We start from the raw sequence: 17,276 nt of genomic DNA on the forward strand, positions 1-17,276 counted from the left end.
TCTAGAGTGGAAAGATTAATTGTAAGTACATGGCCACAAATGTACATGTTGTCGTATAATATCATTGAATGTACAACAAACTATTTAAGACATGTTTATTAATTAAAGCTTATTCCTATTGCGTGCATATAAAACGTAGATGGCGCCACTGTGTTTCATAATGTTCTCTGAGGGTTTCGTTTATAAATTCTGTTTGAAATAGTAGTGAATGGTAATCTCATAGTTATGAATACATGAATTAGGCAATGGGTGGGATTATTTACTTTACAAACCTTTGGCATTGATGATCAATGCTTTCCAGGGTAACCAGTGAATACATTTAGACATACTTCATAGGCTGCTTGCTCTGTATTTTCAAGACTAGGTGTAGTCATTGCAAAACCACAGATCAGAACAGGCATGTGAACAGGTAGGGCATGCCACAATACCATGCATGAGGTAGACATTGTGCCACTATGGGATGTGAAGTGAATGACCTTTGCAATTTGAAGTCAGTGACAATGTGCATTCAAATTCGTAATGTTACAAATGATTGATGTGAGTTGGATAGACCCTATCTTTTTTACAATATGACAATGTGATTTGGTGTGAGTGTGTGTGTGTGTGCAAATGCTTTTGTATACGGGGTCAGGGACAAGGTCGAGGACAAATAGACTGTTGGGAAAATAAGGAAGTCAGGGATGTATATTAAAAGATAGGGAAAGAGACTAAGAGTAGTACTAAGGGACAGGGGTAATAAGGGACCAAGTGGTCACTAAAGGGATGAGATTTTCTGGAGAAAAATCTCTTAATTAAAGACACGAGAAAACCATAGCAAAAGGGCTGTTGACAGAATTAGCTGGCACGTTTATTTGATTTTGAATTTAAAATACAAAAGGAATGTAGCAAAGACGGTCTATCTTCAAGGCTAGCAAAGATCCAGACAAAGGTCAATGGAAAGGTCTAGGTGTGCAATCTCCCCAATATGATATATATTTTGGCAGGACATCTTAAAACATTCTTAACTACTGGAATTTATATGGGAATAGCGATTTATACCACTAGCCTATAGAAAGGATACTATTGGGGTACAGCAAAATGCCAGGAACATGTATTTTATGTGCAATTCTTTGATATTCACGGGATGCCACGTATTTAGTAGCAACCAGGGAGCTAAGAAACCCAGTACTATCATAAACCCACCGTATCCTACCTACATGCTGCTTTATCCAAACGCATAGCATCCCATGTAGAGCTTACAGGCCTTACAGAGAGCTAGAGCGAGTAAGGAGGTCTCTAGGGATCCAATGGGTTGCAGTCTTTTTCGAAATTGTGTTAATTCGCTCTTTGGTCCTAGGCTAAGTATGTACACAGAGATGGTGGACAGCAATACAAAAAATAAAAGATAATGTTCAGACACCTAGTCCCAGCCATGAGTTTCACTGACATCACGGTAAGACATGTGAGCACAGAACAATGGCAATACAGAGAAACTCCACATCAAAGCGACACACAGGCAGCTTGCAAAACAACAATATAAAAATATTGACAACATAGAAATACATTATTAAATAAAGGTCACGAGTTTTGCTTCATTTCAGATCCGGCTTCTGCCCCTGTGAGCAACGCTCTTCGCCTACAGGGTGAAAGTTGCTATTTGGATTTCTACATAATAATAATGCATATATTATAATTGTATAATTATATATTTAAAATGATTGCCTACTGTTAATAAAGTCAACACAAAACGGCCACACCCCCCAATCTGCAGGCAAAGGCATCTAGAATGTAAAGTGCCTTTCTCTCAGCGGTGCTGTGGTTAAGACAAGGATTCACACGGGGGTTAGTGAGCGCCCCCCCTCAGCCCTGGAGGCCACGCCGGGCCCATCCCCACCTCCAAAATCAGAGCGCGTTTCAGCAGCCCTCTCCAGTGCCAGGGCCATGCCCCGGGTCCTGGCCAGGACCTCCTCGAGCTGTCCACGGAGCGCCTGCACAGAGTCTAGCTCTGTGTGCAAAGCCTGGGTCTTCTCTGAGCTGCTGTGTGGTAGAAACAAAGAGGTCAATCTCAGAAGAAGAAAAGAAAAATGTGCAGACAGGATATGCAAACAAACGGTATGGGACAATAGAAACGGTTAATGCAATGCATCCGCCCCTGGGAGTGGACTAAGAGCATGGGGAGTGGTTCTCTACCTGTCTCCTCTGCTGTGTTTGTGGCTGAGGCTCTGGTACAGCGCCTTCTCTGTTCGCAGGGCATCATTCAGGTCGTAGTACTCTGACTGCAGCTGCTGGAGGATATGCTGGGGGAGGGAGGGAGGGAGGGAGGGAGGGAGGGAGGGAGGGAGGGAGGGAGGCAAGAAGGTCAGGAGATGGACCCATTAGAGACATCAACAACAACAACAACAACAACCATACAAACAACGATGGAGCTGGAAGAACGCCCTCTACTTTTCACCTACATGGTGATCGGTGCTCTCTATGGCTTCATGGGCCTGTTGCTGTGCCTCAGCTAAGGCCTCTTGTAACGCAGAGATCTCTCTCTGTCGGCGTAAAACATAGAAGAGAGAATGAGAGAGAGAGCGACAGAGAGAGAGAGTTGTTGTTAGATTGTGAAACAGCAGGACAGTAATTGCCGGAGCCAGGGATGTTGAGAATGCGTTCAGAATGTTCCCAAGCATCAAACGTATCGAATCAGAATGCACACTTAGCAAGCCCCTGAAGGCCTAGTGGGTAATTATCCCCTCATGCCTTTCAAGTGGTTTGCTGTGTTGTACACTGTGTGGTGACAAGTGTGCGATGTCAAGCAGTGATCAAGGGACAGCTACCTGCGCCTCATTCTCCTTCTGGAGCACCAGCTGCAGCTCCTCCTGCACGGCCCTCATCTCCTCCTCGCCCTCCTTTGACGAGGACTCCATGGCCTCCTCTTGGCCCTGCATCAGCTCCTGAAGGAATAATACACAGAATCGTCCAATTCATTGGTGTGATGCTCAATACATTTTGAAAGGCAGATCGCAGTAGCTCATGAAAAAGTTATTATAGATAGAACATTTCATCGATGGAGTCATGATGTTGTTATAGATAGATCGTTTGTCGTACTTTAATGAAGGCCTCTTTCTCTTTCAGCAGACTCTGCAGCCGCTCAGTCTCTCCTCCCATCTCCCTCTCTCTCTCCCGCCTGAGCTCGCACAGCTCCCGGTCTCTCGTGGACAGCTGCTTGCGGAGCTCCTGCAATTGGCTCGTTCGTTCGCCAATCACCTGGGAGAGCCTATCAGAGCAGTCCTAAGACAGAGTGAGAGGAAAGGGTTGGAGGTTAACATGGTTTGCCGTACACATCCCCCATTGTGTCTATTATTAGAGTGTAACGAGCTGTGTGTAATCGAGTTGCTGCAGCACGCTTACACTTATTTGGCCCCATTTCTACTTATTTAGTCCCGTTGATATTCTTTCGCTATTTTTATGTGAAACTTTTAATTTGTTTCGGAATTAAAACGGAATTATAGTACTATAGCTGCAGTAGTACTATCTGCAGTAGTATTAGTACTGGCAGAAGTAGTGCTACTATATGAGCAGAAGTATTTTTTCTAGTACTAGCAGTATACTGCTATTCTGGTGGTTGCCCTAGAGGTACTCATACAATTCCCAAGCATCGTCATCATAGTAGTGGTAATGGTATTCCTTTGCAGTGTCTGCTAAAGTAAATGTCAATGTAAATGTGTAAGCAGTAGTAGTAGTAGTCCTCAGGGCACATGGGAGCTACCTGGAGGTACTGGTCCTTGGAGCTGACGGTGTTGAGCAGGTCCTGGAGCTGAGCCTGGTGCTGGTGGGACTGGAGGCTGCGGTCCGACAGCAGCTCCTGGAACAGCTGGTCCTTCAGAGCCAGGCGGGACTTCAGGTCCTCCACCACCTCAACGGGACCTGCCTGGACCCGGGCCAGCAGGGAGGCCCGCAGGTCCTACACACACACACACACACACACACACACACACACACACACACACACACACACACACACACACACACACACACACACACACACACACACACACACACACACAATGAAGACCCACCATAAACACACACAAACAGACAAAAGTCTATTTGCAACTGTTATTGGTCATAGAAGTCTAATTGTTTACCCTAATCTAGGTCCACATTACTAGTTGGACCGGTCTTCACCAGCTTTGAACACCAAGATCAATTATAACAGCAAACAATGCCAACAAAGGTATTGGGCCTTAGGTATTGGGCCTTTGTATGGACCCACGCTGTGTTTTTGTGCGTGCATAGGTGTGTGTGTCTGTGTGCGTGTGTTACCTGCGCCTCCTGGCTGCGTGTCTGCAGGGCGGCCTGCAGCTGGCTGATGGCAGTGTCCTTCTCTCGGAGAGCCTTGCCCTCCTTCTCCTGGCTCTGCTGCTGCAGCCACTGCAGGCTCCTGTAGGCCTCCGACGCCTGCTCCAGATCCAGGTCCTTGCCTCGCACCAGGGAGTCCAGACTCTGGCAGGGTGGGCATGGGGGGAGGTGCTCGGTTTAATGGGACTGCAGGCTTGCCCCCACACAGGAACATTACATTACATTGCGTGACATTTAGCTCACACATAGAGCTGACACTCTATATGTTATACTATGTGCTCTACATGTACTGTGTATGTGCTGTATATATCATGTACTCTGCATGTATTTTGTGTGTACTGTGAATTAACTGTCTATGTCCTGTGTATGTCCTGTGTTTGAACTGTTTATGTCCTGTGTATGTACTGTCTATGAACTGTCTGTGTACTGTGTACGTACTGGGTATGAACTGTGTATTTCCTGTCTATGTCCTCTTTATGTCCTGTGTATGTCCTATGCAAGTACTGCGTATGTCCTGCGCATGTCCTGCGTATGTCCTATGTATGTCCTGTGTATGCACTGTGCATGTACTGTGTATTAACTGCTTATGTCCTGTGTATTAACTGCTTACGTCCTGTGTATTAACTGTTTGCGTGTCCCGTCTATGCACTGCCCTGTGCGTGTGCTGTCCGTACCGTGATGGTCTCGTCGTTGTTGGACAGGATGCAGCGCAGGCGCTCCAGGTCGCGCTCCTTCTCCCGGAGGGCCAGCTGGAGCCTGCTGACCTGGCCCTCGCGCTCCTCCAGGCAGCGGAACTTCTCGTCGATGGAGCGCTGCGGGGAGCACGGGGACATGAGCACTGCGGCAAACACTCCCTCAGTCCCCCACTGGACAACTGTTTCTATGTGGGCTTGTTTTTCCTCTCCTTCTCCAAGGCTATATTTAAGTAACGCCCCAACGTAAGGATGACACGAAGCTTAAGTGTAAACAATGTTCATTTACAGATCTGGCCGGCTCTGAATTTTTAAGCAGTGTCTAAGTTTGGTTATGTATGCGTTTGTCTGCATACGTGTGTGTGTGTGTGTGTGTGTGTGTGTGTGTGTGTGTGTGTGTGTGTGTGTGTGTGTGTGTGTGTGTGTGTGTGTGTGTGTGTGTGTGTGTGTGTGTGTGTGTGTGTGTGTGTGTGTGTGTGTGTGTGTGTGTGTGTGTGTGTGTGGGTGTGTGTGGGTGTGTGTGGGTGTGTTCCTCACCTCCAGAGCTCTGTCTCGCTCTTTAATGCGCTCTCGTAGTTTCTCTAGGAGTGCGTCCCTGGGCTTGGAGGGTTCTGGGGACTCCAGCATCTCAGAGTACTCCTTCAGGAGAGAAGGACACAGGAGAGGGGGGTCGGTCGGGGAAGGGCAGTGCTCATGTCTTCACTGTACGATGTTGCGATGGTGTTCCCGTGTACCCCATGTATAGAAGCCGTCCAGCGTGGGGGCTTCAGTGTGTGTTGTGGGGGTCCTCTGCCGTGCTCACCTGCAGCTGCCTGTCCTTTGCCTGCAGTGAGTGTTGCAGCGCGTTGAGGCTCCGCTCTCTCTCCAACGCCTCCGCCCGCCTCTCCACCTCCACCTCCTTCAGGGTGGCCTCCTTCTCCCGGAGCTCCGCGCGCGTCCGCTGAAGGTCGCTGTGCAGGTCCTGAGGTCACGGAGGCAGTAACAGAAAAATAAGATGTGCAGAACGGACACTTTGTGGTTTAATAGAAGAAAACAAAGAAAACGAAGACATCTCATCTCATTTTCGTGAGATGAGATGTCTTAGTTTTCTTTCTTTTCTTTGAAAACGAAGACACTGATGTTTTAATTTCACTTTCATTGATTCAAGTAAGTCTCACGGTGCACCTCTTTTACACACGTTTTCACACTGACCTGGTTGTGTTTCTCAGTGACCTCTCTGTGCTGCAGCGCCACCTGCAGGTCGGAGTGGAGGCGCTCCTTGAAGCGGGCCAGGTCCTCCCCCTGCCTCTGGCTGAGGCGCAGGCTCCTCTGGCTGGCCTCCAGCTCCAGGCCCAGGGAGAACAGGGAACTCTGGGCCCGCACCAGCTCACCCTGCAGGTGGGCCATGGCCTGGACCATGCCGGGGCCCTCTGGGGCCTGGAGACAGATGCGAGAGAGAGAGAGATGTAGAGGTATCGACCCAACACAGACACACACATACACTGATTTAAACTGTGTTGGCCTGAGGATGAAGTCCCTGTTCACATAAGACACAAGACTCAAGACTAGCCCCCCCCCCCACCTTGCTTTATATTGGTTGACGACCAGAGACGTATGAGCTCAGTGAGAGATTTAATCTAGATGCCAATCTGGATTGGAGGTAGCGTACCCCTCCTCCAGGTGGTTTTGACAGCGGTTTCTACATCTCTCGTCCAGCTGTTCTCTCTCCCAATTGTCAACGAGGCCATTGTCTTTAAATAGCAGGGAGGATTGCCACTTCTACCGTCTACGTTTTTTGAGTTGCCCCTGGCTTCACATGATGTGTGAGGCTTCACCTCCGCCTGTGAGAGTTGGTTACGGTGGGCCATTTCTCTCAGCTTGCACAGAGAGGCGTTCTGTCCTTCGATCAGCTGATACAGATCCTGGGCCTGGAGAAAAAAGAACACACACACACACACGCGTTTGTCTCAGTATACTGGAAGACTTCCTGCTGAGCTGAGGCCTCTAGTCCCAGTACCAACTAAACCAGGGGTTCTCAAAGTTTTGACAACTGAGGGCCAATTTAGGAACCCAAAATTTGACTGAGGGCCGCCAAAGGAAAAAAAATGTTGGCGGGAAACGGCGTCAGCATCCCAGTGGTGAAAAAAAACATTGCACCCGCACCGTGGACCTCTGGGAGTGAGGTCAAGTGAGGTCTAAATCATGAAACTGAGGTTCACCCTTTCAAAGTAATGTACAGCCGGATTAAAACTAAAAAATGTAAAAGGATTTAATTGAAAGCTAGAGAGAGTCGAATTTTCTCTCTATATTTATTTATATTTGTTTAAATTAATATTGATAAAAAAAATAAAAAATAAAAAAAAAGTTTTTTTTATTTTTTTTATAACTTACATAATTATGTATGTCATTGCGGGCCGCCAGGAATGATTCCGCGGGCCGCCATTGGCCCGCGGGCCGCACTTTGAGAACCAATGAACTAAACGTACCTCGCCGTCTTTAGTGTCTATGGAGTCCGTCAGGCCCTGGATGGTCCTCTCCTGGAACTGAGCGGCCTGGCGGATGGAGCGCAGCTCACACTCCATCTCGTTCAGCTTCTCCTGCAGCTTCTGTTGAGGCGGAGGAAGGAGGTCACGTCAGCGGCTAGTATCAGGCTCCGGCGGTGGCCGCGAGGCGGTGAACCAGATACCCAGGTTGAGATGCGCTGGAGGGGGGAGGGGGTGGGGGGTGAGGCTCACTGTACCGTGTTGTTGGCCTCGCCCTCTTGCATCTTGGCCTGGAGGGAGTGCACCTGGAGCTGGGCCTTCTGCAGCTCGCTGACGCACTGGCCGGCCGCGCACTCATACTGGTTCAGCTGGCTCTGCTGCTCCTCCACCAGACTCTGCAACACCCACGGAAGGGGAAGGTTAAAACGCTGGGGCTTGTACATCGTGTGGTCGTCCTTCTCTGCCCCAGCTCTGCGGAAGACGCTTATGTGGGTCAGCAGCAGTGATGCTGTGTAAGCCACTTAAAGAAATGAAATGGAGCAAAGCCTTCATGCAAAACACAAGGAAAGATCAGATGTTCACAACATTCAAAATACAACAAGTATTGAGTGGCTTGTTCGACTCGTTCATGTGTGTACCGTGTTTCACTACAGTGTCTTGAGGCATGCATGAGTGGGTGGCTGTGTTTGCCACAGTGTGACCTGCTATCTCCTTCTCTCTACTATTTTGACATAATCAGTTCTTAAATGCATTGATTCAAGTGCAGTTGTGTGTGGTTGAATCCCGACAGTCTACAGCATTCAGAACCACTATATTACTCATATTAAAGCTGTAAAACACTGTTGACATGCAATAGTGTGTAGTGGATATAAAAGCGGTGCCATATAACTGCTAATTTCAGGATATACATATTTTGTATGGAACACCTATCTACATGTAAATTAAGTCTAAGTTTACAAGGGCAACATGTCTGGTGTTGGTGAACACTGCAGCTGCACCAATAGAGAGATGGCAGTGTGAAGCGACATCACTGTGCCTCCAGGGCTCTGAGTAAGAGAAATATAGGCCAATTTTCAAGCCCCTTTGCCCTCTATGTCCAACCATATCTAACCTAGTTCCTGCCATCGTTGTCACTGGATAAGCACAGTCCTTTGTAGACTAGCTTTGCATACAATGATAACTATTCATTTGTTTCTATTATTGTAATTAACATTATCACTATTTTACTAATTCTAGATCATTAAAAGCGGATTGTTTATTTTAGGGGAATACTCGAGCACACACACCTAGCAGAAAAATAGATGCCAAAGTGTATAATAGAACTCTATTATATAGCATGTCAAAGCGAAAGTGAAAATGAGCTCTGTGCTCTGTCAACAGCCTCATTGTAATTGTCCAAGGATGTTGTCATGTACTGTATGAACTTGTTTAACCTGAATGCACTGTTCAACAAGAAATGAAACCCTAGCTGCATATACTACCAACCAACATTTTAATTTACTGTTTCAACTCTGGGGAGATAATGGGTTTCACTAGAATAAACCCGCTGCAGTGGTAGAATGTATCCGAGTCAATATATAGAGACACACAGATCATGTCTGCTACAAAGGCAACTAGGCTGAAATATAACAGCACACAAATATAATCCCTGGGAAGGGGATTTTCAAAGAACTACCAGTGGGCTAGATCTCGATGGGCGACAGCTGGATTAACAGAGTAATTAACCAAGGAGAGGGGAGACGGTAATTGTTATAGAGCTGAGCTGGCGGTTGAGAGCACCGCAGACCTACGCGTGATAGGCAATTAATGTGTTCCACGTTGCTGTTGCAGCCCTATCCTGCAGAGAGAAGACACCGTGGTGGAGCGTATCGTTTGCCTTCCCCAGCTGCTATACCTGGTGGGGCCTCGGGACGGGGCACTCGTGATACACGTCCTCCCACAAATCATCCATCTCCGCCAGGTCCACGCCACTGTCGTTCCCCCCGCCCAGCCCAACCAGGGGGGCTTCCAGCTCAGCCATGTGGTACTGGATCTCCGTCTCCCCGTTCGGCGCCCCATAAGGGGACTCAAACGCGTCCATCCGGGGGCCTCCGTTGCTCGGGCTCTGTCGGAGCAGCACGGGCAGCCGGCAGCCCTTGGGGCTCTGGACCGGTCGGTACGGGGCGCAGTTGTGCAGCATGCACAGGGCCAGGGAGAACCCCGATACCGAGGGAGCCGGGCCGAGGGGGGCCCCCGGGTGCTGCTCCTCCGACAGGGAGCCGGCTCTCCGCTGGCCGGGGTAGTCCGGGGGGAGGCCCGGGGTGGAGCCTCCGTCCCCGTCCGACGGCTCCAAAGAGCCCAGCGAGCAGCGGGAGCTGGCCCCTCCTCCCGCCAGCGTGCGCTCGCTGTCCGAGTTGCGCTCGCTGGAGGGGTTCCAGGAGCCGGCCACCAGCGTGGGGGAGGTGACGGGCTCCTCTGAGCCTTCCTCCTCCTCCTCTTCCTCCTCCTCCTCTTCCTCTTCTTCGTTTTGACTGGCTGCTTCCCCTCCTCCTCCTCCTCGTCCTGATCTTGCCCCTCCGGGGGTGCTCCCGCCCCCCCCCAGGCTGGCCGAGTACCGGGTGGACGGCCCGCAGGAGATGCTCCGCGCCAGCTTCCTGGGCACCTTGCACACCGCCTCATAGTCCGAGTCGGCCACCCGCCAGCGGCTGCACCCGCGGCAGCCCGTCCGCGGGATGTAGCGGTGCCAGCCCGGGGCCGACGCCTCCGAGCCCGGGGCGGCGGGGCACTGGGAGTGGTGGTGGGGGTGGGGGGAGGCGTGGTGGTGGTGCTGGGGACAGTCCATGCCGTCGTCGGCCCAGGACTCGTACGGGGAGTAGACCAGGTCCTCCTGCAGCAGGGAGCAGTACTTGGCGTGGCCGAGCCCCGTCATGTCCACCATGCCGTCGAAGGGGCCGGCGGCAGCGTTGGCGTCGCCCGCGCCGCCATCGTCCCCGTTGGTCTTGCGGTACAGCCCGCTGACGCACTGCCTCAGGCGGTGCTTCTCCGAGAGCAGCCGGTGCAGCCGCTCGATGGACAGCGCCTCCACGCGGGCGATCACCGTGTCGAAGCGGTACATGCGGTCCAGCATGAAGATGCACTTGGAGCAGGCGAACTCGCCGCGGCCGTCCCGCGTCAGCTCGCGGCCCAGGGCGTAGGACAGCAGCACCTGCAGGTTGAGCTTGGCGGCCGGGTGGAAGATCCATCGCCGTTGGTTACCGCAGAGCTCCCGGGCACAGATGCGACAGGTCTCCTTCATCTTGAGGTCGAGCATTCCAGACGCGCAGGAAAACAACTAGAGCACCGGTGATGGGAGGGTACTTATCCGGGTCTGAGTAAACAATCTCCTTCTGATAGAGGCTGAAATCTATTACAAGCCTGTATCTGCATTAACTCATGTAGAACATCCCTACCTATATAATGGTCAATATTACTTTACTAATAATTGGCAATAGTGGCAAAACAATAGTTATATTATAAGAAAGTAACATTTGGTTAGAAAAAATAATCAATGAGTATGATCGATGTCCAACAAGAATCACTTGTTTACCAAATCATATATTAAATAGGATAATTTGTCCTGCTGTCTGATTAAAATGTAATTCAGTTTCTGAGATAGAAGCAGATTAATTCGTTGATTGGCATCGACTTAATGATCGTCCGGAGATCAGAGATTCTGCAGGTGCGGTAGGAAGAGCCTACAACAGCGCATGTAGCAACGGCGGATGTGGTTAGGATGAAGATGTCTCGTCAGTGGTCAGTTATATAGTGTCTTCCTCTCCTTGTCTTCCATCATAAACAGATACTTCGCATTTCCCGATATCACGCGCAATACAAATTCCTCTGCATCATTCGTTGGTCACTGGAGCCGCTCGTACCCAGGTCATGACGGCGATTAATGTTCGATCCCAAACAGTCAAAAACTTGATGAACTCCCCGCTTCTCATCCTGTCAGTATATCTACCGTCCGAAAATTATTATTCGGCTGTACAACCGCGCCGACAGATGGACTGCGTTTATTCTTCCTATCGGAGATTCTCAGTGGTAGATAACGCTGTGGCTGCTCTGAACCAGACCTGCATCGGCGGAGCAGACCATTCAGGGGGAAAGGGGGTAACAGGAACCCTTCCTTTTCATCTTATGTTTGTCGGTTGTTATAGCGAGTAGTTCATTGATTATAATGAGGTAATTCTTTCGCTTAAATGTTTATACACATGAAGACATCGCGAACGTCAGCCTTGCAGTGGATATATCGATATAAACAGAACTGTGTCCTCCCCAGGGACGGGAGTACTTACTTCTGCCCAATCTGCTAAACTCAGCACGCCTCATCAAACAGGTGAAATTATAATGCAGTTTACAATAACCCAAGTTGACAATCATTAAAGTAACGCTTTACACAATTGAACGAGGATGACTTCATGACGCGAGATTTAGTAAAATCAAAGAAGAATCAAAGAAGAACTGAAGAGAGACGGTTACAATTTTAAAAAAACAAAACAAAGGTAGACGATTTGTTACGAAAAAAAAGATGCATTTCACATTCCTTTAGCAGATTTTGAGGATGCTACTGAAGATATATTACGAAAGCATCTTGTCTCATATAGCCTTTATTATGTCCCACATAACACAGCTTAAAATATCACCCTATCCTATCTATTAACCGATAAGACGCAAAAACATGAATTGCCCAAAATTTAAATAATAATTTATTTATATTAAAATGACAAGGGTTAATCATTTTTAGAAAAAACAAGAAAAATATTCATTCATTTAGTTAGAATATTATAATAATAATTAATATAATAGTTCTTGTGCCTGGTCGATGAAGAACACTAAATAATTCAGCAGTGCCTTGACATAGGTCATATAGCTTGTTGTTCACACACACACAAGGATTGCACTCAGTTCCCATGATGAGCTTCTGTTTTGAGAGACCGAGTGATTCCCTGGGGGCTGAACAGGCAGATGGTCACGGTCTCTCACTGTGACTGCGGAAATGAGCAAAGAATTATAGTCCCAACTAGGCCTGTAGCAACTCCCCATTTTCTCCAGTAACGGGTCTGTACACTTACAGATTTAAAGTTGTCTGTCAACCTAGGTTTAGGCTGGATCTCTAGCTCCCCTGGTTCTGATTAAGGTAGACTGAGGATCAAAGGTTGGTTAATGTTGACTGATTTGCTCTACATCAGACCCTTCTTTGAGCGACTGTGATCATGGGCGGCAAGTTTGCGATTACATATTCAAGTATTTGGAGCATAAAATAGGCCTATCTACAAATCTACATTAAGTTGATACAGAAATCAATATGTATCTTGCATTTTATTCTAATTACATAATTATTATCATCCTACATGGCAGCGATTGTATGTCCTTATCAATCGTTATCATTAAGCGATTGTTACTTCCATTGCGTCACATGACATCCCTCAACCTACGCAAACAATAGAGAAAATTCTCTCCGTCTCTTTTATTTAGTTCAAATCTCCCTCTAAATCTCTATTGCTACTCCTAATGGCTATCACGTATGGGAAACTAATTTAGAGCTAGTTTACACCATGTCGGTCTGAGGAGACACAATTTGATCTCCGCACTGGACGTGAGCGACCCAAAGGCCAACGCAACCACGCTTTTGAAACCGGAACCTGCGCTAATCCATGTGTGGAGGCCAAAAGCCCCCCCTCCCACACACACACACACACACACACACACACACACACACACACTTGCATGCATACACGCACGCACACAGATGAAAGGGGCCGCCGCCTGGGAGTGCAACACAAAACTGTAACTAAGATCATCCACTCTTTGAGCCTACACAATGTTATCGGATCCTTCCAACATAATGTCAATGCAAATTGTTGTTGTTGACACCGGCTTGGAACACACTGACACACACGCACTTGCACACAAGCTACTGGAACGCTGAAATTTGAACAGTGGGTTTGGAAAGGAAGGCAGATTTGAATCTCGTGTCCATAGCTGATTTACAAGTTAAATGGGCAGAGGAAGCCCCTTGGAAGAAAAACGTCCAGTAGTACAGAGATCCAACTCACAAGGGCAGAGATTGAGGCAGTAGACAATGGCAAAAACACTGCAGGTAGCGGTCGCATGCAGACTGATAAGGAAAAGAACAATAGGCACAGCAATCGATTCGTGACCCAGTTTTGGCACTATTATCTATAGCGAAGTTCAGTATTTTTTAAATATAGAATGGAAGTGAGCGTGAGTGTGAAAGCCACCTGCACATTTGCTGTTAGTAATTGTGCAGTTGCACAACATATATTAGTATTTTCAGAATATATCATACTCTTAAAGACGCAAAAATTATCCTTTGTACATAAAAAATAACACAATTTGACAGTGTGCAAAACTGGACATAAATACCCCTGCTAAAATGCATTTTAACATAGAGAGATGTTTGCATTTCCAGTTCATCATTCTATGCAGTAGTTAATCTATACTTCTGTCCTACATGCTTTGGCCTAATACTCCCATATCATTATTCAGGAGGCAACAAACTACTATTCAGGAACTCTGTACTGACACTCAATGGCCAACTCAATAATTACACATGTTAGGGTGTGGCCAATTGCTTCCCGTCTTCCTCTATGATTGTACAGCTCTCCTTGAGCCCTCTCCTGTGGCCATGACACAAACCACAGCCATCTGTTGAACATATATATGCCATTTGGTGGACAACACTTATTGTGTTACAAACATATTGCTTATCAAGACTGCATACATTCTTAGCATGGGTGGGCCAAGTGGGAATCAACGCCCCTACCCACAGCACAACTCATCCGTTGAGCTGGACGGGACCACGATCATATTGGTGTTATAAATAAATGAGTCCAAATACCTGCATCTCCTGTTCGATGCGCAGCCTCTCCTGGCCCAGCTCCTCCTGGTAGAACTGCAACCAGAGGAGCAGAGGATTAGAAAAAAACGTTGAAATCAATCCAACCACATGTTTAATGAACATGATTATGACCGTTGAAGTGCAACCAAAGTATGACAGTGTTCAACAAGAATGCAAATTTTGATGGGGATCTTCAATCGTCGCTGGGAAGTTTGAGCAGGCGTATATGTGTTTGGGAACATATGTGTGTGCATGTGTCAGTACTTCAGCGGTAGAACGGTTATATATGTGTTTAAGGACACATGTGTTTCAGCGGCAGATAGGATGAGTGACAAAGCCTTGTGGCCTACATGAGTAGCTGCTGAAATAAGTAAAGAGGAATGCTTGCCATGCTGTTTCCAGGAGCCCTGGCCTCAAACAAAGATAGAGTAGCACTAACATGGCTATGAGGTTAACAATGTTCCAATAGGGACAAGGTAGGAAAGTTGCAAGAAAAACTGTTGGTGGACAGGAGAGATGAGCAACAGCAAATACAACTGATGTTATTGATAGATGGATGGATAAAGATAGTTCTTTGATCTCTTCAGAGAATGTCAATGACAAAGTGAATACTTAATAATTATAAGAGGTCATTTGTGTGCGATCAGAGTTTGCCTGGATTGACGTGAAACTACACCATCTTCTCGATAATATTCTCCCTACTTTAGGGGACATTAATTCAAAGCCACTGACAGCGAGTTCAGAATCAGGTGAGTAAGCTATTTAAGGGACATCACTTCGTAGTTCGTACCTCCACATCCTTGTCTTTCTGGAGCAGGGAGGAGGACAGCTCCTCGACCTGGCCCTCGAGCTCCTCCACCCTCTCCGTCAGCACCGTCCTCTCGCCAGTCAGCTCCGCCATCAGGCCCTCCTTGGAGCGCAGCTCCGACATCAGCTGCTCTATCAGCCTGCAGGACACCGACAACATGGGGGGTGTGAGGGAGACGTGACACTCACTCACACCCAGAGCTAAGACTTGTTTCCATGCGTTGCTGCGGTTTTGTTTTAGTTTTTCCCCACGTGTCTTGGTTGATGTTGGACTGGGGGAGGGTGCCTGTCGGTCGTTGGTCCTCAGGGCTGTCCTCCATGGGGGTGTCTGCAGAGAGGGGGGAGGAGAGGTAGTGGGACCCAGCCAGCGAGGCCATTCGCTCAGCCTCGCTCCTCGCTAGCTGGGCCTCCTGGATAACACACACACACACACACACAAACACAAATAAATATGAGTATACATTACAAAATATAACATTTTATTTGTATATATATTTATAAATATAACGATGCTTTGTGATGATCATAAGTATTTCTGATGAGCCCAGCTGCCAGAGTGGGCGTGCCGTGCACCGACCTCCTGCAGGAGTTGAATCTTGGTCTCCAGCACCTCCTGCATGTCGTTGATCTCCTGCTGTCGCTCCTGACAGCGCCTCTGCAGCTCTGCCTCATTGTGATTGGTCAGGTTCTCCGCTGACTCGCTAGCGGAATGGAAACAGACGGGCGTGTCATTACCTAATGCATCATGTTTGTTTCTTTTTTGGTTCATTTAAACAATGCATATTTCTAAAAATGGATGTGTTGATTTTGAACAACTTACACACACTTGCGCACAGGCAGACAGACAGCCGTGCACGCACTTGCACCAACTCACAGACACACGCGCACACACCCACACTTTCACACGCTCAGGGCAGATCTTTAATGGGACATGTGGTCAGCCATGGGTCATCTCTGGGTTGTTTACGGGACATGAGTGTGAGTCAAGAGGCGACATGATGTCATAGCTCATGGCGGGACAAACAGCAGCAGCTCCTACTTATAGCAAAGCAACAAATAGAGCGTGGTCACACCCTGGGTGTACATTTTTATTGGCTCCCATCCGGGTCTGTTGGTGGGGGGGGGGGGCTGCTGGTTGTGGCACCAGTGAACACAATGTGTTAGCCCCTAACGAGATCCCCGAGACGTGGTCATTCATAGATTCACCGCAAAATGTGAAATTCCTTTCAACTGACAGGATGTCGTGCTTTGCGTGACCCGTTCCCGAGGAGTGTGTTTATAATGTATATCATCTGTCGGTTTGTCCGTCGCTCGGCTGACAGGGTCAACCCAGGAATTTCCCGCTTCAAGAATGGCGCACACCCATGGACGCCGCTCTGTCGCCGTCCAGTCTGTTTTAGTCTCTCTCCGTATGTTTTTAAACTGTCGCCCACATGCATGCGGCTCAAATAACTTGAATATCTTAGATCGGCCTGCTACTTAGTAACTACTGTCTGGCCCGGCGACAGTCTTGGTGCAGAAAAAGGAACCAGCATCCTTCAGCTAATTATAACAATGACCTCCATAATGAGGGAATCTGTACTGATGAAACTACCTCTGTCTGGAACCGTGTGGCCGTTTGTTTTTATTTTTCAATGTCATTGACTCAGAAAGTACCTTTCAATTTTGAATATCATGAAGGCTGAATCAATCATTCTTAAGGAATATACCCTAAACAGAACTGTTCTGTTGATTGGAAGCACATGTCTGTCAAGATGCCCTCATTTGGATACCTAAAGAATCAATTACCGTTGTTGATGTCGATGATCATTGGAATTCTTACAACCATGAAAACAATCAGAAGTCGCAGCAGTGTCAACTTCAAAGAAGGGTTAGCCCACAAAGCTTGCAGTTAGTCAGGGCTTTGCTCAAGGACTCCCCAACAGGGCAGAATCTGTCCTCAGACGCCTAAACCCTAGTCCTCCGTTAGAAGGTTACAGACTACAAATAAGCGCAAGTATACAAACCTTTGACAAGAAAGCCCTTGGCTTTTCGTCTTTTCCATATCTGAGGTGCTGCTCTGTTCCATTAGGGTCTAATACTCAGGGCTTCAAAGATACATCCAAACAC

The 17,276-nt window shown here is 47.9% G+C and overlaps 1 protein-coding gene across 1 annotated transcript in view; it reads right to left on the minus strand.

Annotated features, from left to right (window-relative positions):
- The window catches only part of LOC132463093 (myomegalin-like), a 30,102-nt gene extending 18,182 nt beyond the window's left edge, over positions 1-11,920 (minus strand). The window contains exons 1-15 of the mRNA XM_060059019.1: positions 9,375-11,920; positions 7,738-7,875; positions 7,484-7,603; positions 6,833-6,925; positions 6,210-6,434; positions 5,821-5,979; positions 5,556-5,657; positions 5,001-5,138; positions 4,291-4,470; positions 3,734-3,928; positions 3,073-3,255; positions 2,802-2,918; positions 2,436-2,516; positions 2,170-2,276; positions 1,874-2,016 (exon numbers count right to left, since the gene is read on the minus strand). Coding sequence (XP_059915002.1) covers positions 1,874-2,016; positions 2,170-2,276; positions 2,436-2,516; positions 2,802-2,918; positions 3,073-3,255; positions 3,734-3,928; positions 4,291-4,470; positions 5,001-5,138; positions 5,556-5,657; positions 5,821-5,979; positions 6,210-6,434; positions 6,833-6,925; positions 7,484-7,603; positions 7,738-7,875; positions 9,375-10,769 — 3,376 coding nt within the window. The 5' untranslated portion in view covers positions 10,770-11,920. The remainder of the gene's footprint in view (positions 1-1,873; positions 2,017-2,169; positions 2,277-2,435; positions 2,517-2,801; positions 2,919-3,072; positions 3,256-3,733; positions 3,929-4,290; positions 4,471-5,000; positions 5,139-5,555; positions 5,658-5,820; positions 5,980-6,209; positions 6,435-6,832; positions 6,926-7,483; positions 7,604-7,737; positions 7,876-9,374) is intronic.
- Positions 11,921-17,276: the final 5,356 nt, after the last annotated feature.

Source organism: Gadus macrocephalus, chromosome 8 (assembly GCF_031168955.1).
Source record: "Gadus macrocephalus chromosome 8, ASM3116895v1".
Lineage (NCBI taxonomy): Eukaryota > Metazoa > Chordata > Actinopteri > Gadiformes > Gadidae > Gadus > Gadus macrocephalus.